Source organism: Mixophyes fleayi, chromosome 7 (assembly GCF_038048845.1).
Source record: "Mixophyes fleayi isolate aMixFle1 chromosome 7, aMixFle1.hap1, whole genome shotgun sequence".
NCBI classification, from domain to species: domain Eukaryota; kingdom Metazoa; phylum Chordata; class Amphibia; order Anura; family Limnodynastidae; genus Mixophyes; species Mixophyes fleayi.
In genome coordinates, this window is record NC_134408.1 from 8,616,342 (window position 1) to 8,642,385 (window position 26,044).

The window sequence follows — 26,044 nt, forward strand, 5'->3', positions numbered from 1 at the left end:
CGTTTCATTTGATTTTTAAACCGGTCTAAAAATGTCTTGCAACCATGGAACAATGTCGTTCCAATCCTGCAGTGTGTACGCACTCACGACCGGCAGTGTCCATAGATCTCAATGGAGTGTGCAGAGTCACCATCTTTTCAGCTGATGGTTATGACAGATGAAGAGCACAGGTCTGACGGTAAGTCGTGTAAAATGTGTATAGTGTGTACACAGGAATCGGCATACTGATTGGGGACTTGTTTTATTTAATTGTTTCTAAAATCGTTAAGGATATTGAATCGGGAGAAATTTTGTATAGTGTGTACCCAGCATTAGAAGGAGCTGTACACCAAATAATTGTACTAACAGACCACCAGAAATTAGAATACGACAGGACTTCTAAAAGACTCTCACCTGGATAATCAAGATGGAGTTTAGTTCTAAGTTGATTGACTTTCCCTTTGTCACAGACCTGGATCTCAGAAAGGAAAAAAACAGCACTCTATCTAGCGCATATATTGATGACTTGTCTCAGATGAAGTCAAAAGAAAAAATATTCTCCAAGGTTTGGCAGTGGTGAGCTGTTGTCTGACATCAAGTAATGCTACTTAAAGAATCTGACCCTTCTAAATCCCCCTGTGGACGTGCAAATAACCTATCGAAATAGCATATGAGCAATGTCAGTCTGTACTGGCAGTGCAATGATTAAGAGTATTGAAGTTTTTTCATGACTCTACAAAATTACTGTCTTCTTGTTTCTGATGTCTAAATTTCAAGGAGGAAGTTAGAAGGTTGTCCTGTCGTTCTTGTGCTCGGTGTAAGACTCCCGGTACTTCTACATTTGTCCTTTTGCAACTGTTTCCTCTCATCCATGGGGTTCAATCTGAATTGTAGATATACCTCCCTTTAAAGACATGACTACATTTCTATTAGTTGTTGACCAACTACCAAAGATGGGTCACTTTGTGCCCTGTCTTGGACTTCCTTCTGCAAAAGGACCAGTGGAATAAATGACCAGGGAAGCGTTTCGGCTACATGGGGGAACCCGATGATGTAGTTTCTGATCGGGGAGTGTAATTTACCTTGCAATTTTTTTTGGACCATCCTAAATATTGATATTAATTTATCAACTGCAATCCTATGATTGGACTGAAAGCGCTAACCTATGACTAAACCAGTACCTTGAGTGTTTAATTTGTCATCTACAAACTGACTGGGATGACGATGGCAAAGTTCTCCTATAATATCTCCCAACATTCATCCACTAAATAAATTCCTTTTTATGATAATTTAGGTTATCATCCAAGCCGCCTTCCTAAAATCTACCACAGTTCCTCAGTTTTTGCAGTTACTGCTAGACTGGACTCGCTACAAAATAGCCTTACTGTATTAATAAAAACCACTATGCCATGCCAAGGAAACTTAGAAAGAAAAAAGGTGCATCGGCTTAAAATTGGCAGTGACATGTGGTTCTCTACTCGAAATTTGAGAATGAGCATAACTATCCCCTAAATTTAATCAAAAATGTGTCGGTCAATATACAATTTTGCCAGTTATCAGTCCACAGTTATCAGTCAGCCTCTGACTTAAACTCCTTGACCTCATGGGGAAAATTCAAACGGCGTAATGTGCCGCTGGGTGCCACTGACTTCATTATTTGAGAAAATGGATGGGTTTTGGCCCAGAAGACAGCTCATGGGAACCATAACAAAAACGTCCATGGGCCGCGATTATTGCAAGATTTCCACAGGAAATATCCCGAGAAATATAGTCCAGAGGACGTCATGAAGAGAGAGAGAATACTGTTAGCAATATTATCTGATATTGCCACTTCCTCGCATTAGAGGTCGCCACTTAACCTTGAACTTGCCCTTAACCAAGATGGCCAATATTGCCTCCGAAGAATCCATTTTGGTTCCTGTTTGGGCATCTTAATTTGCACTTCTTGGTTTATACTTTAAAAATTTGTTTGCTATACTTATGTTCATGCTCTGATGCACACCCAGCTTATGCCTGGCCAGCTATGTGTGTGCCAACAAGACTTACTTCTGTACATTATACAATCAGATTATACTTGAATGTATTAGAGTCACTAGTTGGAATAAATATAGGTTTGTTTTATACAAATGCTAAAATCCCTAGGTCTTGAAGTCACTGTCCTCTCCTGGTTCTCATCCTACCTATCTAATCACTCTTTCAGTGTTCATTTCACTGGATCTACCTCTGCTCCGCTTCCTTTATCAGTTGGAGACCACAGGGCTCAGTCCTAGGTCCTCTGCTATTCTCTATTTACACCACTTCTCTTGGAAAACTAATAAGCTCCTTTGGATTTCAGTATCATCTCTATGCGGATGATACACAAATCTATCTATCCTCTCCTGATCTCTCACCATCTGTGTTGTCTCGTGTTACTGACTGTCTTTCTGCCATTTCATCTTGGATATCTTCTCGCCAACTCAAATTCAATTTCTCAAAAACAAAGTTAAGAATATTCCCACCCACCAACAGAAGTCACCTACCTGACATTTCTGTTTCTGTTGACAATATGACCATAAATCCTACCCCGCAAGCTCGCTGCCTAGGTGTGATCCTTGACTCACAACTATTCTTTTTTCCCCACATCGACTTTATATCTAAATCATGTTACATAAATCTAAAAAAACATTTCCAGAATAAACACATATTTTACACAAGACGCTGAAAAAACATTAATTCATGTACTCATCATCTCCTGCATCGACTATTGTAATTCCCTCCTTACTAATCTTCCCAAAATCAGACTCTCACCCCTACAATCTATTTTGCACGCAGCGGCCAGACTGATTTTCCTTGCAAATCGTTCTTCCTCTGCTGAGCTACTCTGTCAGTCTCTACATCCTGCCTTTTCCAGAACCCAATATAAAATACTTCTACTAACATACAAGGCCGTCAATAGAATTGCACCAACATACATTTCCTCACTTGTCTCAAAATCTCTCCCAACTCGACACCTCCGTTCTGCACAAGATCTGCGTCTCTCTTCCACTCTCATCACTTCCTCCCATTCTCGGTTACAGGACTTTTTTGGGGCTGCACCCACTTTGTGGAATTCCCTCCCTCGCACAGTAATACCGCTTTCATACTGCCGCCCCGGCAATATCCTGGGTTTTTCAAGCCGGCTTTTTGCCGGGGCTCAGAGCGTCCCAGCTCAGAAACACCATTCATACTGCACCTCGGACCCGGGAATTTCCCGGGATGACCCCATTCATACTGCACAAGTCTGTGGGAGTCATCACCAGAGCAGTTTTCATTGGCTGAAAAATGGTGATACACAATATAATAATACAATAATGAATAAAGGATACCTCCAATTGGCTTATATATTTAGTCGTACTTGTCTCGGAGGGCTTTCTGAAAGGCATAAAGAGACTGGGAAACATATATTTAAGGGAAGGTTGTAGGAACTTTTAAAGCTAGGCATTGCATATTTCAATGATTACCCCAAAAGACTAGACTTTTAGATGGAAAATTAATGGCCTCTTTTTGGCAAGCATAAAATGAATGAGAAATGCCTAATTCCAAATCCTCCAGAGACAGGCAGACAGCCAATCAGCTTGTTTTCTGTGCAACCTGGGTTGCACCATTCATAGTGCAGGCAACCCGGGTCCGACCCAGGATTTACCCCTCGATAAATCCCGGGTTGAAGACCCGGCTTTTTAGACCCGGGATTTTTGACTTGTACCATTCATACTGCACCAAGACCCGGGTCGTTTGAGCTAGCCCCCGGCAAAAACCCGGGATTTTGGTGCAGTATGAATGGGGTATAAGACTCTCCTCTGGTCTACAAATCTTCAAGCGTTCTCTGAAAACCCACCTCTTCAGGCAAGCTTATAATATTCCTCAATCACCCTCTGAAACACACTAGGGTACCCTATTACCACCCTTTACATAATTCACACAAGACAACAACCCTCTGACCCCAGACCAACATTGCTGTGTGACTGGATCACATAGCATGCAAATCACTGTCTCACTTTGCAGTCTGGCTGCACCAATATGCAGTATGTAGATTTAACCTCATGTATCTGACTCTTATTGATCTATAGATTGTAAGCTTGCGAGAAGGGTACTATTACCTTTTTGTCTGTATTACCCAGTATTGTTTATTACTATGTTTGTCTCCAATTGTAAAGCGCTACAGAATTTGCTGGCACTATATAAATGTTAATAATGATGATGAATAGATAGGAAACAGTATTTTATTTGTTAAAGTAAATCTCAGCATTAGATTAAGACATACTTGCCAACTCTCCCTGAATGTCAGGGAGACTCCCTCACTCCCTGAAGAGTCTGGCATTCTCCCTGATGCTGAGCCAGTACAAGACGTGGTTGGCTTCGCCATCTGTGGCATGATGACACAGTTCAGAAATTGTGTCCTATGTCCATGTATTGATGCCTATGGAGGTGGCCAATTTCATGGAGACCAAGATTTAATCAAAGACTGACAAGTAAGACAACATGACTTCAGTAATGGAGACAGAAATGTAAAAGACACTTCAGTCTCTAGAGATTCATTAGCTGCTGTTCTTTAAGGCATAGTTGCCTATTCTCCCGGGATGACCGGGGGACGGTGCAAAATGATGCGATTAATCAAGCCCCGCCCCGACACGCCCACCTCCCCTGGGATTTGGGCAGACTTTCGACCATCGTGTCACTGCACACACTGACCCGACTTTTGAACGAGAGGTCGTATGTCGGCTGATTTAGCCGATTTTTGGATGAAAACTGTGTAGTGTGTACCCAGCTTTAGTATGTACCCAGCTTAAGTCTACTTGTAGCTTAAAGCTGGGTACACACTACACGGTTTTCGTCCAATAATCGGCTCAACCAGCCGACATACAACCGCTCGTTAAAAAGTCGGGTCAGTGTGTGCAGTGACACGATGGTGGAAAGTCTGCCCAAATGGATGATTGTCGCCTCATTTGGTTGGTCGTACCGTTTAATATTTTTGTTCCAATCTCGTTTCCGCTGTGTAGTGTGTATAAACTTCCGACCGATCCACAACAGTGAGTACGAAATTACAGTCATTGCTCATGACAACATGGCTGTAAAAAGTCGCTAAAGGGAGGTCCGTTCTTCCCTTTATTGTCCTAAACAAGGCTGTGTGTATGCAGTCCATGGACCGAGCGATCGGAACATCGACCACATGTAAAATCGCTCGGCATAAAAGTTGGTCGAAATTTCTGTAGCGTGTACCCAGCTTAACTCTGTAGAAAACACACATCAATAATTAGATTATCAGGTCATGTAGACCAGACTATTGTTTAACAGAAGTTATCTTTGTTTAAATAAACCACAGGAGATCTAGCTAGGAGTCCCCCCCCCCCCCTCTTTTCCAAATCTAGCCAGGCAAGTGCTATGCTTAAGGCACAATGGAGTGATTAGCCAACCTTACATTATGCTGTAACCATTTATATAGATTGTAATTATTCTGTCCTGCTATGACATTGACATTGTGCTGTCAGCTACATCTCTAGGCAAACTAGATAAGGGTTAGGAGAGCACTCACAGGCCAGACAGGATGGCTCTATTTGTCTGATTTAATCAATTAAATTAGGAAATGTGTGTTGTATCCCTAATTTAAGATAATAACATTATTTAAGATAATAATCCCTACAAATGTGTGGGGTTCAGGGGGAGCAGTTTAAGGCTGAGGTTAAGGGGGCTTTAGATTTGCAGGCATTGAGATGGGGGTTGTATTTCCTGGAAAGATTTTCAATTTGCAGATTAATTATTTGGATTTTCCCCTTATAATGAGGAACCCACAATGTCTGGGCCTTAATGTCCAAGGTGCTGGCTGCAGCTACCAGGCAGTCATCACTCTGACCAGCTTGTTTGTACAGATATATATAACAGTGTGATGATAAAATCTGCTGATACTGAATATTTCCAGGAAATGTGACTCATAGGACAATGAAGTATTCGGTAATCTGCTCCTGAATGACTGATTGAGCAAGATGTGTGATTCTGACAACCATTACATGGCATTTCTCTGTTTAACATGACACCCTGGACATATGTGTAATGCTGACTATTTGTGCTGTATATAGGAGAAGATGTAACTATAGGAAACTGCAACAATCAGCAGAAAAATAACACAAAATGCAATATAAAGATGTGTGCTCTCAGTATTAAGTCAGAAACCAGACACAGCCTGATACTATGTATCACCCATCAATCACAACTCACACATCAGCTAAAATATAAGGTTAAACAAAGTCAGATCCTCTCAGTTATTATAATAATTCAATGTATAAGAGATTAGTAATCTCTGTTGCAGCTTGTACGTACATTGTGCACTCCTGTGTGTGTGTTGTTGCACGAAATACGACCACAGAGGAGTTTATATGTTGAGTATATTTGATCTTCTAAGAATATATACGTTGCATCAGAAAGTTTCCCACCAACAAGATGGCGGTGCTCGTAGGCGGCGACGGATGTGCAGAGCCAGCGCACAGCCGCCTAGCCCCGCCTAGTGACGCTCCTGTCCCCGCCCCGACAGGCCCCTCCCCCCTCTCTGTCTCTTCCTGCTGCCGCCTGTGTGGGTGAGGTTCAGAAAGTCCGGGGCCTGCTCGCTGTCCGGTGTCGTGTGACCAGCTGTCCCCCCTCCCGCTTCCTGTCCGTACAGCCCGCGTCTTCCTGTCCGTACAGCAGCCCCCCTTCCGTACAACCCCCCGTCCTCCGTACAGCCCGCACTGTGATTATGCACAAGGAGCACCTGGCCCAGGATGAGAACAGTAACCCGCGGGAAGGCCCTGTGAGCCGGAGGAAGGACCGGCTGAGCCCCTGCGAGCACGACATGAACCACATCAACCGGAGCCGGCCCAAGACAGGTACCAAGGCCGGGACTGGCGGGCTGGGCTGGATGCCGGTGCTGAGATCGGGATTATCTGTGTGGGCTGGATGCTAGGGCTGGTCTAGGTGACAATGTAGGGACTCACTGGGCTGGTCTAGGTTCTGGTGCCAATGTAGGGACTCGCTGACTGGGACTAATATAGGGACTCGCTACCAGGACCAGAGACTGGGACTAATCTAGGGATTCACTAGCTGGGACTGGGACTAATATAGAGAATCACTAGCTGGGACTAATATAGGGACTCACTAGCTGGGACTAGGACTAATATAGGGACTCACTAGCTGGGACTAGGACTAATATGGGGACTCACTAGCTGGGACTAGGACTAATATGGGGACTCACTAGCTGGGACTAAGACTAATATGGGGACTCACTAGCTGGGACTAAGACTAATATGGGGACTCACTAGCTGGGACTAGGACTAATATGGGGACTCACTAGCTGGGACTAGGACTAATATGGGGACTCACTAGCTGGGACTAGGACTAATATGGGGACTCACTAGCTGGGACTAGGACTAATATGGGGACTCACTAGCTGGGACTAGGACTAATATGGGGACTCACTAGCTGGGACTAGGACTAATATGGGGACTCACTAGCTGGGACTAGGACTAATATGGGGACTCACTAGCTGGGACTAGGACTAATATGGGGACTCACTAGCTGGGACTAGGACTAATATGGGGACTCACTAGCTGGGACTAGGACTAATATGGGGACTCACTAGCTGGGACTAGGACTAATATGGGGACTCACTAGCTGGGACTAGGACTAATATGGGGACTCACTAGCTGGGACTAATATGGGGACTCACTAGCTGGGACTAATATGGGGACTCACTAGCTGGTACTAATATGGGGACTCACTAGCTGGTACTAATATAGGGACTCACTAGCTGGTACTAATATAGGGACTCACTAGCTGGGACTAATATAGGGACTCACTAGCTGGGGCTGGGACTAATATAGGGACTCGCTAGCTGGGGCTGGGACTAATATAGGGACTCGCTAGCTGGGGCTGGGACTAATATAGGGACTCGCTAGCTGGGGCTGGGACTAATATAGGGACTCGCTAGCTGGGGCTGGGACTAATATAGGGACTCACTAGCTGGTACAGAGACTGGGACTAATATAGGGACTCGCTAGCTGGGCCAGAGACTGGGACTAATATAGGGACTCGCTAGCTGGGAAAGGGACTGGGACTAATATAGGGACTCACTAGTTTGGACTATTATAGAGACTTAATTACCAGACCAGAACTAGATCTGGCAGTAAGACTAGCTGGCTGGAGTTGAGTAATGTTATGATTTGGCTTTAGTGGTGTGAATCTCTTGTATGGGAGTAATAACCAGTAATGTCTGAGGTTAATACCTGTAATACCTGGGGACAGGTTCTGCGTGGATCACATATTACCTAGTAGTATTATAGTAATACTGAGTTGCAGGTGAATACAGCAAGCATTGGGTAATGTTACTGGGTGAATGCAGTGAATACCCTGCAGCTTACAGGGCAGTATCCGAGAACAGGTGACTTGTTCATAACCCCACTGCCTGGTGATATTGGGGCAGTGATGGGTGGTATATTACAGTGTACCTTATAGCCAGGGTTTGTGGGGTGACGTGTGTGTGTGTGGGGGGGGGGTCCTGTGTGATGGATTAACCTTTGGGACACTGGTAACAGGTTGTAGAGCTATATAGGGTGGATGCCCCCTGGAGCAGGCGCAGGTTGTTGGGTGGGTTTCGGTTTGGTTACGAATGTTGTCATGTTGATGGTTGACTGACATTAAAATCAGCACATTGTATTCTGCGTACTGAGATAAGGATGTTAATCCCCTGTAAGGGACCGCTGTTTGTGTTATCCCTGCAGCCCCCCACCACCCTCCTAAACCATCCACTTGTGGGATGAGGTATGATGTGTTGGCTTGTTAGTATAATGTTTTTGTGACTGGCCCCAAACGGTGTTTTGGTTTTTTTTCTCCCCCTGTATTAACCCCCCTCCTCCTACTGAGGAGAGATGTGTTCCTGTAGTAATATACAGTAATTACAAGCTGCAGCCCCTCATGTCATTCACATTATTTAAAGAGCCATTTCGTTAGTCTGCTGCAGCCATTTTGCTCAGCCGGCATCTGTGTACTTGAATGTACATGCAGTTAATACCGCTGGTGCTTCCTCCTTCCTGTCCCTAAGGGTGGAGTTGGGCAACATGGCTGCCTGTAAATGCTACACTGCCTGCATAATGTATGTGCTTACATAATGCCGGCTGCTGCATCTATTTCTGTAGCACTCTGCCTTAGACGTGTATATTCTTGTCAGTCGGGCTGTCTCCAGGTCTGTTAATATGGGGGACGCAGAGACTGCTGTGTTGCTGACAGACTACCGGTTTACATGCAGGCTAACGAGTTGTAGCTTAATTATGTATTTGTTTTCATTAGTGCCTGTGCTGTTTTATGCGATAAATTAGAATATATCATGATCTATAATTGTAATACATTTGTTTCTGTGGAGTATAATTACTCCTTAACATGTTTTATGGGTATTTTGATTCAAAGAGGAGTGTAGATATCTAGTGAAGGGTGTATACTTCTGGCTTTCCCACTTATTATCCCACTTAACTAGAGTGTGTCCTTTTTGGCATCGGTTAACGTATACAGTCTAGGTATTGCCTTCACAGCCTTGTGGACTGTTTAGCATCACACTAACCTCCAAAACGGTCACTAATTATACATAATCTTGGTAATAAGTTAAAATGAGGACGTTTAATCATAGAGACATTTGTCTGTAATAAGCTATCGGCAGCATTTTGCAGAAGTGTTACAAGCTACAACAAACACATCAACTTTTATTCTGCATGTATAATATTATGACTTGTTTGTTTATGGAGCAAACGTCATAAACAGACAAATATTTTAGAATCTGTCTTTTTTGTTTTGCTCAGTATGACTGATGAACGCAAGTGTCTGGTTACTTTGGGCTACAATGTATTGTATTATCTACACTGTATTAAAGGGCTTTTGGGTTTGTAATAGTTATTAACATTGGAGTCGTAATTCTGAAGGCTATCTTTAGTATAAACTAATTCCTCATTACAAGACAGTGGGGGGCTAAATGTTAAGGTTTATATCTAAGCAGTATTGTATTTAGGTCACTGATCGGTGCTGCGTTCTATATGGAGAGCGGCTCCTGTGTTTTGATTTTGTTTGATTATTTCACTTCGTAATTCCCATTTTTATCTTATTTTTTCTCTTCAGGATCCTGGGAGTCCAATGGATTTGGACCAGGCCCTGAAATCGAGACGTTAGCGGGCCGCACCGAGGACAGCGTCCCCCTCAGCCCCTCCAACTCTCTTAACCTACGTCACCTGCGAGGCTGTGAGAAAGACCCCTCCGGCCGGCAGCACCAGCGATCCCCTTCCTCCCAGTATCACCCCAACTACTACCCCACACACCACCATCACTATCGCTCATCTTATTCTGGTCACCGCAAAGGCTATTGGGACTATGAGAGCCAGTACCGGGACGGCAAACGTAAAGCCTGGGTGCCCAGACCCGGCGGGGGCGCCCACACGCAGCGCCCCAGGAACCGCGATGCCTTAAACTCCACGGAAGGCTCGTGTGAGGAGGTTAGGCCCGAGCAGACTGCAGGAGAGAAAAGCAAAAATGTGCAAGGTGGGGTTCTGTCCCGCCAGCCCTCTCCCCCCACAGAGAAGGAGCAGGCCACAGACAACTGGCTGCTTTTTAAGCCGCTGCCGGTGTTTCCTGTGGACAGCAGCAGCGCAAGAACGCAGCCAAAAATTAGCTACGCCAGCAAGGTGAAAGAGAACCTGGATGGTAAAGGACTGGTACCAAGTTCAGCCCTCCGAACCTCAAATACCTTACCCAACTGCCTGCTGAATACTGCCCAGACAGACCCCCATAGTGATGGCTCTTCCCCAAGCCCTACACAGCCCGCAGGCTCCCTCTCCTCTTCTTCCTGCTCTTCCCTCTCCTCCACCCCCCCTTCCCCTGTCAGCCAGGAAAACTTGGGCGCCATATTCCAGAATGAATGGGGGCTGTCATTTATTAACGAACCGGGGGCCGGCCAGGCCCCGCCGGAGGCGAGGGAGCCTCAGAAAGAGTCCGGGGGAGTGGAGGGTGGTGGTGTTGGCGGCCAAGTTGCTCCCGTGTCCGCCTTGGTGCGCCTGTCCCATGGATTCTTTATAGAAGGAGCAGACCCGGAGGAGGTTCAGATGGACCATCCTCAAGATTGGGAGGCGATGGTGGCCTACAGCTTGCACGGTGAGTACAGACCCGGAGCTTTCAGGAGACTATATTTCATATGTGCATTATTGTAGCTGAGAACGTATGATGTGACCTTTGTTACTTCGTGTTTGAGTTAATTAGTGACGTAGCCCAGGTATATTTCTGTAGGCTCATATGATCATCTCTTGGGATGCAGGATCCCCCTGAGATCATTATCCTAGTAATAGTGTGGTCTGTACAATAAGCATATTAATATCGATATTAAATTTCTGGTGTTTCTTTTGCCCCCAGAGTGGAATCGAGTCTGGAACTTGCACAAGAAAGGTAATTTTTAATTGCATATGTCTTGACAGGTTTTGATGATCTATTGTATGTGGTTTTTTGAGTACATACAGACTGACCAGGAAAGTAATACTATTTTATTGGCTCTGCGAAAAACATCCGACTTTGTTTGTTTTCCCCCCAGGGGGGTAGAGAAGTATTAAACGCTAGTAAGGCTCAGCCTAAATTGTGGTATAAGACACTGTAGATCTTACTAAACTTATGTTGGCACGATAGTAGTTATTATTAAACCATCGGCATGGCTGTGGGACTGGACCAAAGAGCCCACTAAGCACTTTTTACCTTTTACAATATGCAGTATGTAGCATTTACCCTCATATATCAAAGTCCTATAGGTGATAAGCTTGCAGATAGTGCCCTCTTACCTCTGTCTGATATTTTATTACTGTTTGTTCCCAATTGTAAAGTATGAGTAATATTAGTAGATCAGTATAGGAATGTCCAGGCTTGTACGAAATAAGTTTAATTTTGGATGTAAATAAAGAATATTTTAACAAATGTGTCAAAACCTCTGTTTATATACGATGGTGATTTAGGCTGCACTGGATTTTAACAAATACATTTCTAAGCTGACTTTAGTGTAGGAAATACATTTTGGTGTTGGAATTTTTGTTATAACATGTAACGTGCTTTGTAAATTCAACACTAAGTGATCTTGTTTTTTGTCCTCTTTCAGATCCCTCCCGTGTAGTTGTATATGCAGAGTCCATGGATGGTATGGGTTAATGGAACCCTGGGGTGGGCCCGCTGAAGAGCACCCCCCCTTCCCACCCATGAGGCCTGTACCTCCGACACACAAACCCAACTCCCCATGAAACAGTCCGCAGAGCAGGATTAAAGACGCGCCACCGAGTTTGTGCCCCAGGAAGAGTCCACTTTATACCCTCCATGCAGACGGGGGTTAAGGTGGCATTTCTTGGAGAATTTGGTTTTTACAGTTTTTTTCTTTTTTCGTCCTCCCCCCTCACGCATTAATTTTTTTGCACCGTCCCCCCCGCGCTTTTCTGGCTACTGCTCCAGTCTGAGAGGCCTGCATCATGTAGTGGCTAATCAGGGGTGGTAAGAGTCCATGGTGTCCTCGCAGTATGGGCCGAGTTGGTTCCTCTGGTGCCGATTGGCCAATAGTGACCGTGTCTGGATGGGAAGAGTGCCCTCTGCTGCCCAGAGGGGTAACGGCTGCACGGGCAGCTTGTTGGCTTGGACTCTCCTAGACATCCAGGAAACGAAGACATGGCTCTTTCATCTTTTTATACCTAGCTGATTTCTTTTTTGTTTTGTTTGTTTTTTTCTTTTTAAGTCCTCTTCCGTCACCCTTTTTAGTAGGAGGAGACACGTTGCCTCCGTGGCGCACTGCGGTGCGGATGGTGTACCGGTATGCCGTCTGAGGTGTCGGACATAACTGCACCGCAATGCATCATGGCCTCTCCGTAACTGGAGGGAAAGAATCCTTACAACGGATCCTTTAGAATTTGCAATGCACCTTCTTTTTTTTTTTTGTTTCTGTACTTTATTTGAACCCTTATCACACTAAATTGTGGCTGAGGCACCCAACCCAAAATAGCAATTGGTTAAATGCTGGCCTGGGATTTATATTGTGATTAAAATCTGTTTTATTACCCTTCTGTCTACTTGAAGTTGCTTTCCTCTGGTGTTGTCATTCATGCTGTGACTTATTGATCTTCAATAAAGTCATTTTGGTAACATGGGTTATCTGACCAACTTACAGGCCCACCAGACTGCTTTGAATGAGCAGTATGTCTGGAGTGTATGCTGATTACTGTAATATTACATTAGTAGCTGCAATAATACATGTTATACAAGTGATAGCTACTGAGTGAATATAATATTGTATATACATGACTTGCCATAATGTTCTATAAAAGTACTGGGTACAACAATACAATCTGATAAACATGTGATTTTATTTAATCGTTACCTGATACAATACATTCTTATTTACGCCTATATATGAAGCCAGGGAAAGAGTAGCCTGACCTATTATAACACTTGATAAGTTAACAAGCACCACAATTCCACCATGCATGCAAAGTAACTAGTTGACCTAAAAACAAATCTGGCTTCTTAGATCAAACATGTATCTGTTGTAAATGTTTAACATGTGTTGGCAAAATCATCCAGATAAAGCTGCTGATTGTAATCAAGAAAACTAATTAATTGTATATAAAGTTTATATTCCCTAATAGCGTTTGTTTAATTTCTCTGCTGCCTTATGCATGAAATATAGAGCTTTCTACATTTTACACATCCTATCCTGTTCAGCTGGAGTCCTGCTCCTGTTGCATTTGAAAAAGGTTAATTAAGACTTACTACACGCTCCCTCATTCCTGGTTTATTGGAGGAGACCTTGGGAGGCAGCATCGGAGAAGGAGTGGTCGAAAGTCCTAATTCCAACATCTGAAATAGTTCTTCCCTGTAGCTGACTGCAGTTATGTGCAGGATCTTCAAGCTGCAGGAAGGATAATTGTTTGCAAATCATCTTAGAAGATCTTCATACAATATATGATACAGAATTACACTAACACATGCAGAAACTCCTGTACCCAATGTAAGTGGTGAGTTATGAGGCCACAGGGAGAACATCACAAATGATCACATAACTCCTTATAGACATCTGTTCTTTATATACTGATTACCAGGCAAGTACTGTTTGCAGTGTGTTTTGTATACAAGATCCCTGGGTCAACGAAACTTTACAAGTTACAAAGCTGTAGAGATTTAGCAGAACCGTTCTTTTAGTGAATAAAACTTGGTGGTGGCAGCTGTGTAAATGGAATTATCTAGGACAGAGGTCCCCAAACGTGATCCTCGAGCTACCAACAGTGCATGTTTTCAGGATGTGTCAAGTTGTGCACAGGTGACTTAATCTATGTTCTTGAGTGGGATTATCATGTGTTTCTTCAGACCAGAAGTCCTGAAAACATGACCTGTTGGCAGCTCGTAAGGGCTGGATTTCAGCACCTCTGAACTAGGGGGGGGGGGGGGGGGGGGGGAATATTTGGTATTGGATCCATGTAGAGCTACGCTTATAATCCAAAATAAAGGATAGGTGTTTTTCACATGGGAATGTGAGTGCTGCGTTCCCTCACTAGTCCTTTAAGAGTACGCAGCATGTGACGTTCACAAGGAGTTTAATCGTAACTTAAATGGAAGCTTTCTCCCCGAGACGGCATGTTTCCTTGCACTGCAGACATGCACGTTTTGTGACTGCATTTGGTACTTCACTGGCTGATGACGGCTATAGAAACTGGCGCACTTGAAAGATTTGCATTAACCTGTATCAAATGACAACCGTTTTCCAGTACAGGGTAAAAGTGCATTGGCTTTTCACTAGGAGGTAACTTGTGACTTGTTATGCACGGTATTCTAAAATGGCTGCCTTCATTATGAATGATGTGCACATCTTAAATTAAAAGCAAATGTGTTTTTTTTATTGTTAATTTTCCTGGGTTACTGCATTTTATTCCTGTGCACCAGTTCTCATAAATATCCCTCAGTGATAATGCTTATATACAAGGCTAAGCTGCCATGATATGGATCTTTTCCTATATACACTATATGGACAAAAGTATTCGGACGCTTGACCATTACACCAGCAGGGACTGTAATGACATTGTATTCAGATACATATACTCTAATACAGAGTTGGTCCCCCTTTTGCAGTGATAACAGCTTCCACTCTTCTTGGAAGACTTTCCACAAGATGTTGAAGTGTTTCTGTGGGAATTTGTGCCCATTCATTCTGTAGAGCATTTATGAGGTCAGGCACTGATGTTGGATGAGAAGACCTGGCTCACAATCTCCGTTCCAGTTCATCCCAAAGGTGTTCGATGGGGTTGAGGTCAGGGCTCTGTGTGGGCCAGTCAAGTTCCTCCACATCAAACCATGTCTTTGTAGTCCTTGCTTTGTGCACTGGGGCACAGTCATGTTGGAATAGAAAAGGGCCTTCCCCAAACTGTTGCTACAAATTTGGAAGCATAGCATTGTCCAAAATGACTTGGCATGCTGAAGTATTAAGATTGCCCTTCACTGGACATAAGGAGCCTAGCCCAAACCCTGAAACGCAGCCCCATACCATTATCCCTCCTCCACCAAACTTCACAGTTGGCATAATGCAGTCAGACAGGTAATGTTCTCCCGACATCTGCCAAACCCAGACTCGCCCATCTGACTGCAAAACAGAAGGATTCCGCAGAACAGGTTTTCACTGCTCCACAGTCCAGTGTCAGTGTGCTTTACACCACTCCATCCGATGCTTCGCATTGGTCTGGGTGATGTGAGGCTGCATGCAGCAGCTTGGTCGTGGAAAAACCCATTCGATTAAGTGCCCACTACAGTTTTTGTGCTTACATTAATGTCAGTGGAAGTTAAAAAGTCTTTAGGTATGGAATCAGCAGGGCACCGTGCGCCTTAGCAGTCGTTGACCGCACTTTGTGATTTTACCTGGTCTTCCGCAGTGTGGCTGAGTTACTATTGTTCCTAAACGCTTCCACTTTCTAATAATATCACTTACAGTTGACCGTGGAACATCCAGCAGGGATGAAATTTCACAAACTGTCTTATTGCAAAGGTGGCATCCTATCACAGTACCACACATCCTATCACAGTACCAGGCCTGATGTCACTGAGCTCTTCAGAATGACCCATCTTGTATCACAAATGTTTGCAAATGGAGACTACATGCTTGATTTTATACACCTCTGGCAACGGGTCTGGTTGAAACACCTCAATTCAATAATTAACATGTGTGGCCAAATACTTTTGTCCATATAGTGTATGTGAAATGTTTTGAGTTTCTACTTTACATAGCAACTGTTACAGCATGTTAGGTGCAGCAGGCTCTTAATTACTGCATCTCTGCATTTTGGAGAACCTTCCTGTGACCATTGTTTGCAGAAGGAGGGAGAAAATCGGTTGGGAAAAATATATAGAGGTATATTTACTAAGCGACTGTTCCGTCAAACTGCCGATTCACTGACGTTTTTCGTCATTTTCTTAAACCAGCAATTTTATTAAAGACTAAACCCGATGGGCTTTGTCTTTAATGGAATTGTGATTTTAAAAAAAGGAAGGCAAGTCCGAGAGATATTTGTATTGCAGAGGTAAAACTAGCGATCTGTGGCCCCCGGTGAAGCGAGGAGGCGGAAACTGGGACCCACAGCTCCAAGGGCCCCTGGTGCACAAATGGTAGTTCCGCCACTTATTGTAGGGTTAAAGCATGGGTTTACCAATAAAACTGGACACTTTGTTCTAATGGCAGTTACCTGCTAGTAAAATAATAATACTCCATGCGTTCGTCTAGGAAATAAGACAGGAAGCCATGTTTGCTGGGCTTCCTGCTTCCCCTCTGCCAGGAAATAAACTGCTGAAATTCCAGCCAAGCTGAATAATGCAGTATATGGTCATCTTTATGTCCACAAAAAATAGGTCAATCTGTATTTTACGGCATGTTCTGCAGTGTTAATAAAAAAAAATTTGGTAACAATCACCGGTGAAACAGCTCTGCACTTGATTATGTATAAAATTGCACATTACAGCAGCCACGATTCCAGTTTCTATGGGAACTGCAGTCACTTGGCTTCTTTTTTATCTGAAATTCAGCTGCAGATTCCGGGCAGATTAATGGTTAATACAGTTATTACCATCCTACATAAACTGCATTTACCTGGAGTTCACTCAAATGTCAGGTCACAAGATCTAATCTGCAATACTTCTCCAGTAAACACTGTAAGTGGGGGCTATAGTCTAAAACAGCTGGGTCTTTCCAGCAGATCAAAGTGTTCCTGTCCCCTACACACAGCAGGGGCTTAAAACAATGATAATGCTGCCTTGTGAATGTGGATAACCCCTGGAATAAAATGGCCGCACTATAGCTACAATCCCCCTACCCTGAGATGTTGTGATATTTGGCTTGAAGATGTTTGCATGTAGAGACTATAGTTACACACAATGTATAAAGGGTGATAAAGTATTGATTGCAATATTTAGATTGTGTATAACATTGTAATTATATGCACAATGCAACATTTTAGTCCTATATACACACACACTCACTCTCATTCTGGATATATATGCTCATATCACTTATTCTGCATTAGTAATGACCTTATTTAATTAACTGGTGTACAGGAAAACACTTAAGCTGGTGTGTGCAATCATACCACCACAGCGCTGTACACGGAGGGCCATCTTAACAACATTATGGGCCCCCGGGCAAAGCAGTTCACCGGGGCCCCTAGATATAGATATATAGATGTATACAGATATATAGAGATAGATAGATGTACTTGCTCAGTGACCCTTGTAGGTTTTTTTCTTTTGCAGGATTATTTATTCTCATTAAGAGCCGTGCCTATGGGGCCCCCTTGCACGTGGCGCCCCCGGGCAGCTGCCCATCGTGCCCAATGGAAAAGATGGCCCTGGGTACACGTGCTTGCTCCGCAGGCCTAAATGGTTTCTCTCCACAGCACGGTTGCACCTGGAACATTGGTAAATGCTGGGGGACAATGACAGAGCTGAGCATGGCAGTATGTACTGAATAACTGCACCAGTTGTACATTTTATAAATAAATTGTAATAATGGAGGAGTCAGGTGTATGACACTTACAGGTTTCAGTACAGCAGATATTGATGCTTAAACACTCTGTGCAGCACTGCATACAAATTCAGGTTAATAGTGATGGCTCCTGCCCTGGATAACGTGAGAGCACATGGGGACTCAGGACAGGAGTGTGCCACCAGTCACCAATGCCTTCAGCTCATGGTAACATTTAGGGCTTGGTTGCCCCCCACACATGGCAGCAAGTCATGGAGACCAACAAAATGGCCGCGCCCCGCGTGCGGCGACACCTGCGGCTGCCAGTTTCCATGGAAACACGTCGAAGTGTCCAGGGCCCGCCGCCATTTTGTCAGCTCGCAGTTCCGGGGTGAGCAGCCGTTGCGCATGCGCTGTGTCCGAAGAAGGGGGAGAGAGAGCAGCGGACTGGTATGGACGTCGTGACCGTAATTTAGGGAGCGAGGAGGGGCGAAGTGAAGCCAAACGCGGGGTATATGTGGGCGGTGTCATGACGTGTCCGTATTGTGTTACCCAGGCTGGGAGGGGGGAGAGGAGCTCAGTCCTGGTGCATCATGGGAGAGTGATGTCCTTGGCAGCTGTTGGCCTGTAAACTACAAGTCCCGGCATGCAGCGCGCTGTAGATACACGGTGGTATAATGGCATTATAATATATAGGCAGGGATGCCAGGTCATCCATTGCAGTGCTGGTATAGGACAGGCTGGCCAACTAGCTTCTAAAGTGGGTAAGACTACAAGTCCCAGCATGCACTGCTAGAAAGGCATTGTAGAAATCTAAATGAAAGACCTTTTGGTTTTTGGACAGGGTTAATTAAAGTATATAAAAACAATAGTGTTGTCACAGGGAGAGGGGCATCGACAACTCCGCCGACTGTTTGAACCAGGAGATCTACCAATTTTTTTAATCTATCACCAATTTTAAATTACTATCGCCCACTATATCTGAATATTATGGCAAATTACATGCACAGCTTTCAGAATGAGCCTCCTCCCAACCCACAGCCTTATCGCTTACTGCTCTCCAGATATTGAATCATTCAGAAAAACATCCTGGTGTGCTTACTTTACGGCTGTTGTGTTAAACCATATTATAGTGCACGTTTCACCTATATGCAGCGGGTTCTAGTTATTTTATGGACTGAACCAATATTTAGAAGCATAAAGGTTATGAAATCGGTAGGAACCAGTACCCCATGAATATTGGTTATGCCTGGCTGCTTCATTGGTTTCTAGCAGATGTCTGGCTTCATATTTATAAATATTGGTACAGGCCACAAAATGGCTGCCTCCACTCTCTGAAAGGTAAAGATGCCTTTTAAATCGTGAGCAACCAGAGAAATTAACCTGTTTGTGTGCTAGGTGCATGAGATAATTTAAACATGCCATGCCCACTTCACTTTTATAGTAATGCTAACAAACATATTTATACTTTCATTGGGTTCTATAAATATTAGTGCCAAAGGCAAATTCTCCACGCCATGGGCTGGTATAAGAGGGATTTACTCCTATATTAAACCTATTTAGCTATAATTGTGCCTGTAGTAGATAACCTCTAGAAATATGCAATTTTTCTTGTCCACATGTAGGTGTTGAGGCTGAGGCCGGCCACCCTCGCCGGCGGCTCCTATACTGGTAACATGTGCCATTGTCGGCCATGTCAGGGCATCCGCTCCTCTGTGCTCCGGCACCCCCCAGTGGCGACCTTCTTCCTATGTCTCGTCACACTTAGCGTTACATTCCTGTCGTACGGAGCGTACATTCAAACACATTCAGTGAAGGACTTTACTCAGGTACAGATTTGACTTAATGGAAGTGACAGACACGTCAGCTGCACAGTACTGAATATAAATTTCTCCCTCTCAGGACTGGGACAGTTTTCTCAGGACCCTCAGCTTAAAGAAGATCTGTCCCCAGGGTAACATGACTTCGTCCTCTCCTGATCTGACCGTGGGTCCGTCTAAAGTTCCAGCGGTGCACACCGAGGGTCTCGGCAGTGTGTCCGTCCTGGCCGGCATCATGCTGTCTCCATGGCAGCTGGCCGTCAATCACACCGGTCTGCGGATATACACCACAGGCGGTCAGCTTGGGATGAGAGGTCAGCCTGGGGGAATACATGTGGCAATGTGGTCGTCAGCATTTGTGGCCACCTCTTTTCTAGGTCAATTAAGTGAATTGAGTAACTTTGGCTTATCTGTAACTAACGACACATCCCTGCCTTCCTGTTCACTGTATTTATTTCACGTCCTATATGAGAATGCACTGGAAGGTATTCAGTACTTTCATATTTAGAGGGACTTGTATGAAACCTGGTGTGTTTAACCTACAGCAACCAATCAGATTCGTACTGTGGTTTAGGAATTGGAAGTGGGCGTCTCATTGGCTGCTGTGGGTTCCGCACCTTTTTTGTCCACCAGTTTTAATAAATTGCTTTGACAGGTGGCGGGTAGAACATGTGATCTAAATACCATCTTCCTCCTTGTTTGTACATGGCTGCCTTGCTGGGAGACCTGTGAATGTAAAAGGTCTTCAGTGCTTGTATGTCAGGTCACAGATCCCTTCTTCCCATTGATGTTTTCACAGGTCTCAGCGCAGACGCCCATCTGACTGTGACCGTGACCTCCGGCCGGTGGTCAGTACAGTGTAATAACAGCGATACAGAGTGTTCAGTGAGATACTGTGTTACAGTCACTGGTCCGTCATCTCTTCTGCCTCGGACGAGGTGAGACCTGTCTTAGCTCGCTATTCATCTAGATCTAAGTATGCCAGAGAGCCGCGAGGACAGTTATTGCCAATTTCACCCAATATCTGACCCAGTAATGCCCCAATACAGTCAGTAACAATCACCCTACCAGCAATGTCTCCACCTCAACATATGGGCGTCAATACGCTATTTCCAGCTTCGCAACATTGCCCGCATTCGGCCCTTCCTCTCCCAGGATGCCACCTAATCTCTCGTCCACTCTCTGATTATCTCCCGCTTGGACTACTGCAACCTTCTCCTTATCGGCCTCCCCCTCTCTCATCTCGCTCCCCTTAAATCTGTACTTAACGCCGCTGCTAGGCTTATTTTCCTCTCTCGCCGTTCCACCTCTGTATCCCCACTCTACCAAGCCCTTCACTGGCTCCCCTTCCCCTACAGAATCCTTTTCAAGCTCCTCACTCTGACTTACAAGGCCCTCGCCAACTCCACTGCTCCCTACATCTCTAACCTTATCTCTATTCACACTCCCTCCCGCTCACTGCGATCGTCCAACGATCGTCGCGTCTCTTCCCCTCTGATTACCTCCTCTCACGTACGTACCCAAATTTCTCCCGCGCCGCTCCCCTCCATTGGAACAAGCTCCCCCACTCCATCAGAACTTCCCCTAATCTGTCCTCTTTCAAACGAACATTAAAAACCCACCTTTTCCTTAAAGCCTTCCAGTCTCATGCCTAAACTCCCACCGGTCGGCTACCTCTCTTTCTCATCCCTTCTTCCCTTCTCCCCCTTCCTCCCGTCTCTCCGTCTCATCCATGTGTCTGTCTGTCTTCCCCTCCCTTTAGATTGTTCGCTCCTTTGAGCAGGGCTCTCCTACCTCCTGTTTCCATCACTTTTAACTGCGCTCTCCAGCTACTCAGCTCACCTCCTCTCGCTCCCTCTGCCCTCTGTCTCCTCTCGCTTCTCTCCGCTCCCCTCAGTGACTCTCAACCTGTCATCCGTGCCCACCCTCTTGGGCCATAGTTACCTGCCTGTACTCACTTTTCCCCTCCCTCCCTCATGCTGTGCCTGAGCCCCCAGAGTTATAGTGCTTACTGTTACTTGTACTGTGCTGTTTCACCTTGTACTGTGCCATTGTTTGTCCTTGTACGGCGCTACGGATACTTTGTGGCGCCCTATAAATAAAAATTAATAATAATAATAATAATAATATTTTTATAATTGAGTTTTTTTTTAGCTCTTATTAAACCCAACAGGCGTCTAACTCAGTGTCAGACCCTACAGCTCCACAAATATACGGAGCCTTCACCATACAACCACCAGCACCACATTATCCACATAAATACCGGAACCATGTTATTTCCTGCATACAGGTCCTCCCCGAGTTGTCCTGAGAGTATCTCCAGTGACCAGCTACTACTGGACCTGTACGTGGTCAAAGATGGACCTGACACCTCCTCTAAGTGTTATCATCTTGTGTATAATGGAGACACGGTTCTGGAAAACATGGTTCCCCAGGTAAGACCGATCTAAAGCTCTACAATCCCCCGAAGTTATAAGTGGAATTGTCTCCATAAATTCATAGTTTCCAATTGTATAGCATCAAGTCCGTTATTTCACCATTAGTTTCATAAATTCATGTGGTTATCTGGTCATTGCCAAAACTTGTCCTCATTTCCCAATGAGCAGAATGCCCATGGTATCCTGAGCTGCAATCCCCCAAAATTTGAATTCTGCAGGCTACTCTAATGTCACTGAGATAGAAGAGATATATATATATATATAATCAGTACCTTTATCTGACCACCCTGCTTCTCTCTCTCCAGAAGGAACGGACCTTGATCTTCCATCGCTTAATGCTCACCTCCATCTCTCTTCTCACCCTCGGAGTCTTCCTATGTTTGGTCAGTGCCTTCTGTAACCAGCCCCCCAGAATGGACAAGTGGACTCATGTAGCACTGTGAGAGGGGGTCATGGAAGACAGTCCTGATGTTTCTTGCCATGGGGACATTACAATAAAGTTGAGATAAGTTTCCTTACAGAACATTAGTGCGGTATCTGTTACTTACTTACAGCACCTCCCACAATCTCTAAGGAGCGTACAAGTACATCTCCATTCAGAAATGAATTAAGGTAAAAAAAAACACAGATACATAGGTGGAGTCTGGGTATTATTATTACAATTATTATCCTTAATTTATAGGGCACCACATGAGGTCCTCAGCACTGTACAGAGGACAAACAACACGACAGTACACGGTATAACCGTAGAATACAGAAAACAAATAATAATACTACTCTCACCACAACTACTGGGGTACACGGGGTATATGCAGTGCATACTGAAACCTGTGCCCATTAGTGTGGGTGCAACTAACAGGTTTAGAGCCAGTGAAAGAGGTGCAGAGACAATGGAGGAGAGGAGTCACTGGGCAGAGAGCCCAAGGAGGAGGTGAGCAGTGTAGCTGGTGAGGAAAGGTTATAGGTAATGAGAACAGGAGGGAAGAGGGCCCTGCTCACTAGAGCTTACAATCTAAAGGGAAAGGGGCAGACAAATGGCTGTCACATGGGGGTGAGCCAATGTAAGGGGATCCGAGGACAAGAAGCAGAAGTGGGAGAGATGGAGGATGAAGGAGGGTGAGGTATACTACATGGTGAGATGGTTACGTGGAGGACTGGTAGGCTGTTATGAACAGGTGGGGTTTCAATGACCATATGAAGCTATACAGCCTAGGGGATAGTCTGACAGAACGAGGGAGGCCCAGGGGCAAACACAGGATTTGCAGAGGGGGGTTTCCACACCACGCCGCCAGTGGGTGTGACCAGCATGCATGGGGGTGTGGCTGTAACTTTAGACAGTGCTTGGCTGCTCTCCAACTCTTCCTATCCCCACAATATACATGTGCAATGCTGCGTGCACTACTGTTAGGTGCACGCAGCTCTCCCTTTTCAAGCAGAGCCGTGTGAAGCGGGAGCAGGGTCCAGCCACCTCAATTATACAGTGCCCCAGGCTTGGAGGGGGGTTTCCAGGCTCTAGGACCCCCCCCCCCCCTAGGTTTGCCTATGAGACCATTCCAGTGGTTCAGTGGCAGCACAGGAGAAATCATGCATAAGGGAGTGAGATATGGTTATCTCTAAGGCGACGGTCATTGGCCAACTGGAGCCGGTGGGAGGGAGTATGTATGGAGATGTAAGGAGCATTGGCCAACTGGAGCCGGTGGGAGGGAGTATGTATGGAGATGTAAGGAGCACTGGTGTTGGTGAGGACCTTGTATGTGAGGGTGAAGAGTTTGAAGAGGATTTTGTAAGGCATGGGGAGCTAGTGTAAGGTCTGGAAGAAAGGGGAGGCAGATATGTAGTGGTAAGAGAGGAAGATAAGTTTATCTGCATCGTTAGGTATAGATTGAAGAGGGTTGAGATGGGACCTGGGGAGACCAGTAAGGAGAAGGTTGCAGTAGTTGAGACGAGAAATGACCAGTGAGTGGATAAGAGTTTTGATGGGATCCTGGGACAGGAAGGGTCTGATACGGGGGATGTTGTGGAGCTGGAAGCGAAAGGATTGGGCAAGAGATCGAATGTGAGGGGCGACGGAGAGAGAGAAGAGTCAAAAATGACACCCAGGCAGTGGAGTTGGGGAACAGAGAAGATAGTGGTGTTGTCAACAGTGATGGGTCAGGGGGAGACTCTTAATATGGGTATGATCCTTACTGTATGTATGTACATATGTGGAGCCTGAGGAACATCCTTACTGTATGTACATATGTGGAGTCTGAGGAACATCTTACTGTTTGTACATATGTGTAGTCTGAGGAACATCCTTACTGTATGTACATATGTGGAGTCTGAGGAACATCCTTACTGTATGTACATATGTGGAGTCTGAGGAACATCCTTACTGTATGTACATATGTGGAGTCTGAGGAACATCCTTACTGTATGTACATATGTGGAGTCTGAGGAACATCCTTACTGTATGTACATATGTGGAGTCTGAGACACATCCTTACTGTATGTACATATGTGGAGCCTGAGGAACATCCTTACTGTATGTACATATGTGGAGTCTGAGGAACATCCTTACTGTATGTACATATGTGGAGTCTGAGACACATCCTTACTGTATGTACATATGTGGAGTCTGAGACACATCTTACTGTATGTACATATGTGGAGTCTGAGGCACATCTTACTGTATGTACATATGTGGAGTCTGAGGCACATCTTACTGTATGTACATATGTGGAGTCTGAGGAACATCTTACTGTATGTACATATGTGGAGTCTGAGGCACATCTTACTGTATGTACATATGTGGAGTCTGAGGCACATCCTTACTGTATGTACATATGTGGAGTCTGAGGAACATCTTACTGTATGTACATATGTGGAGTCTGAGGCACATCCTTACTGTATGTACATATGTGGAGTCTGAGGCACATCCTTACTGTATGTACATATGTGGAGTCTGAGGCACATCCTTACTGTATGTACATATGTGGAGTCTGAGGCACATCTTACTGTATGTACATATGTGGAGTCTGAGACACATCCTTACTGTATGTACATATGTGGAGTCTGAGGCACATCCTTACTGTATGTACATATGTGGAGTCTGAGGCACATCCTTACTGTATGTACATATGTGGAGTCTGAGGCACATCCTTACTGTATGTACATATGTGGAGTCTGAGGCACATCCTTACTGTATGTACATATGTGGAGTCTGAGGAACATCTTACTGTATGTACATATGTGGAGTCTGAGGCACATCCTTACTGTATGTACATATGTGGAGTCTGAGACACATCCTTACTGTATGTACATATGTGGAGTCTGAGACACATCCTTACTGTATGTACATATGTGGAGTCTGAGGCACATCCTTACTGTATGTACATATGTGGAGTCTGAGGCACATCCTTACTGTATGTACATATGTGGAGTCTGAGGCACATCCTTACTGTATGTACATATGTGGAGTCTGAGGCACATCCTTACTGTATGTACATATGTGGAGTCTGAGGAACATCTTACTGTATGTACATATGTGGAGTCTGAGGCACATCTTACTGTATGTACATATGTGGAGTCTGAGGCACATCCTTACTGTATGTACATATGTGGAGTCTGAGGCACATCTTACTGTATGTACATATGTGGAGTCTGAGACACATCCTTACTGTATGTACATATGTGGAGTCTGAGACACATCCTTACTGTATGTACATATGTGGAGTCTGAGGCACATCCTTACTGTATGTACATATGTGGAGTCTGAGGCACATCCTTACTGTATGTAC

At 44.8% G+C, this 26,044-nt stretch overlaps 2 protein-coding genes across 6 annotated transcripts; both read left to right on the forward strand.

Annotated features, from left to right (window-relative positions):
• The first annotated feature begins 6,520 nt into the window (after window positions 1–6,520).
• On the forward strand, window positions 6,521–13,072 carry LOC142097247 (FMR1-interacting protein NUFIP2-like). The gene is made up of 4 exons (XM_075178921.1): window positions 6,521–6,851; window positions 10,123–11,148; window positions 11,404–11,436; window positions 12,131–13,072. The coding sequence occupies exons 1-4, from the start codon at window positions 6,722–6,724 to the stop codon at window positions 12,178–12,180; spliced, it is 1,239 nt and encodes a 412-aa protein (XP_075035022.1). The 5' UTR covers window positions 6,521–6,721; the 3' UTR covers window positions 12,181–13,072.
• Window positions 13,073–18,217: 5,145 nt separating this feature from the next.
• TMEM219 (transmembrane protein 219) lies at window positions 18,218–22,788 on the forward strand. Of its 5 annotated transcripts, none has more exons than XM_075178925.1 (6): window positions 18,218–18,457; window positions 19,633–19,836; window positions 19,910–20,141; window positions 20,627–20,765; window positions 22,118–22,262; window positions 22,571–22,788. In XM_075178925.1, the coding sequence occupies exons 1-6, from the start codon at window positions 18,233–18,235 to the stop codon at window positions 22,706–22,708; spliced, it is 1,083 nt and encodes a 360-aa protein (XP_075035026.1). In that variant the 5' UTR covers window positions 18,218–18,232; the 3' UTR covers window positions 22,709–22,788. The 5 variants fall into 5 exon arrangements, with proteins under 5 accessions (XP_075035026.1, XP_075035023.1, XP_075035025.1 ...); XM_075178922.1 differs by having other exon boundaries at window positions 18,252–18,518; XM_075178924.1 differs by having other exon boundaries at window positions 18,252–18,518; window positions 22,574–22,788.
• Window positions 22,789–26,044: the final 3,256 nt, after the last annotated feature.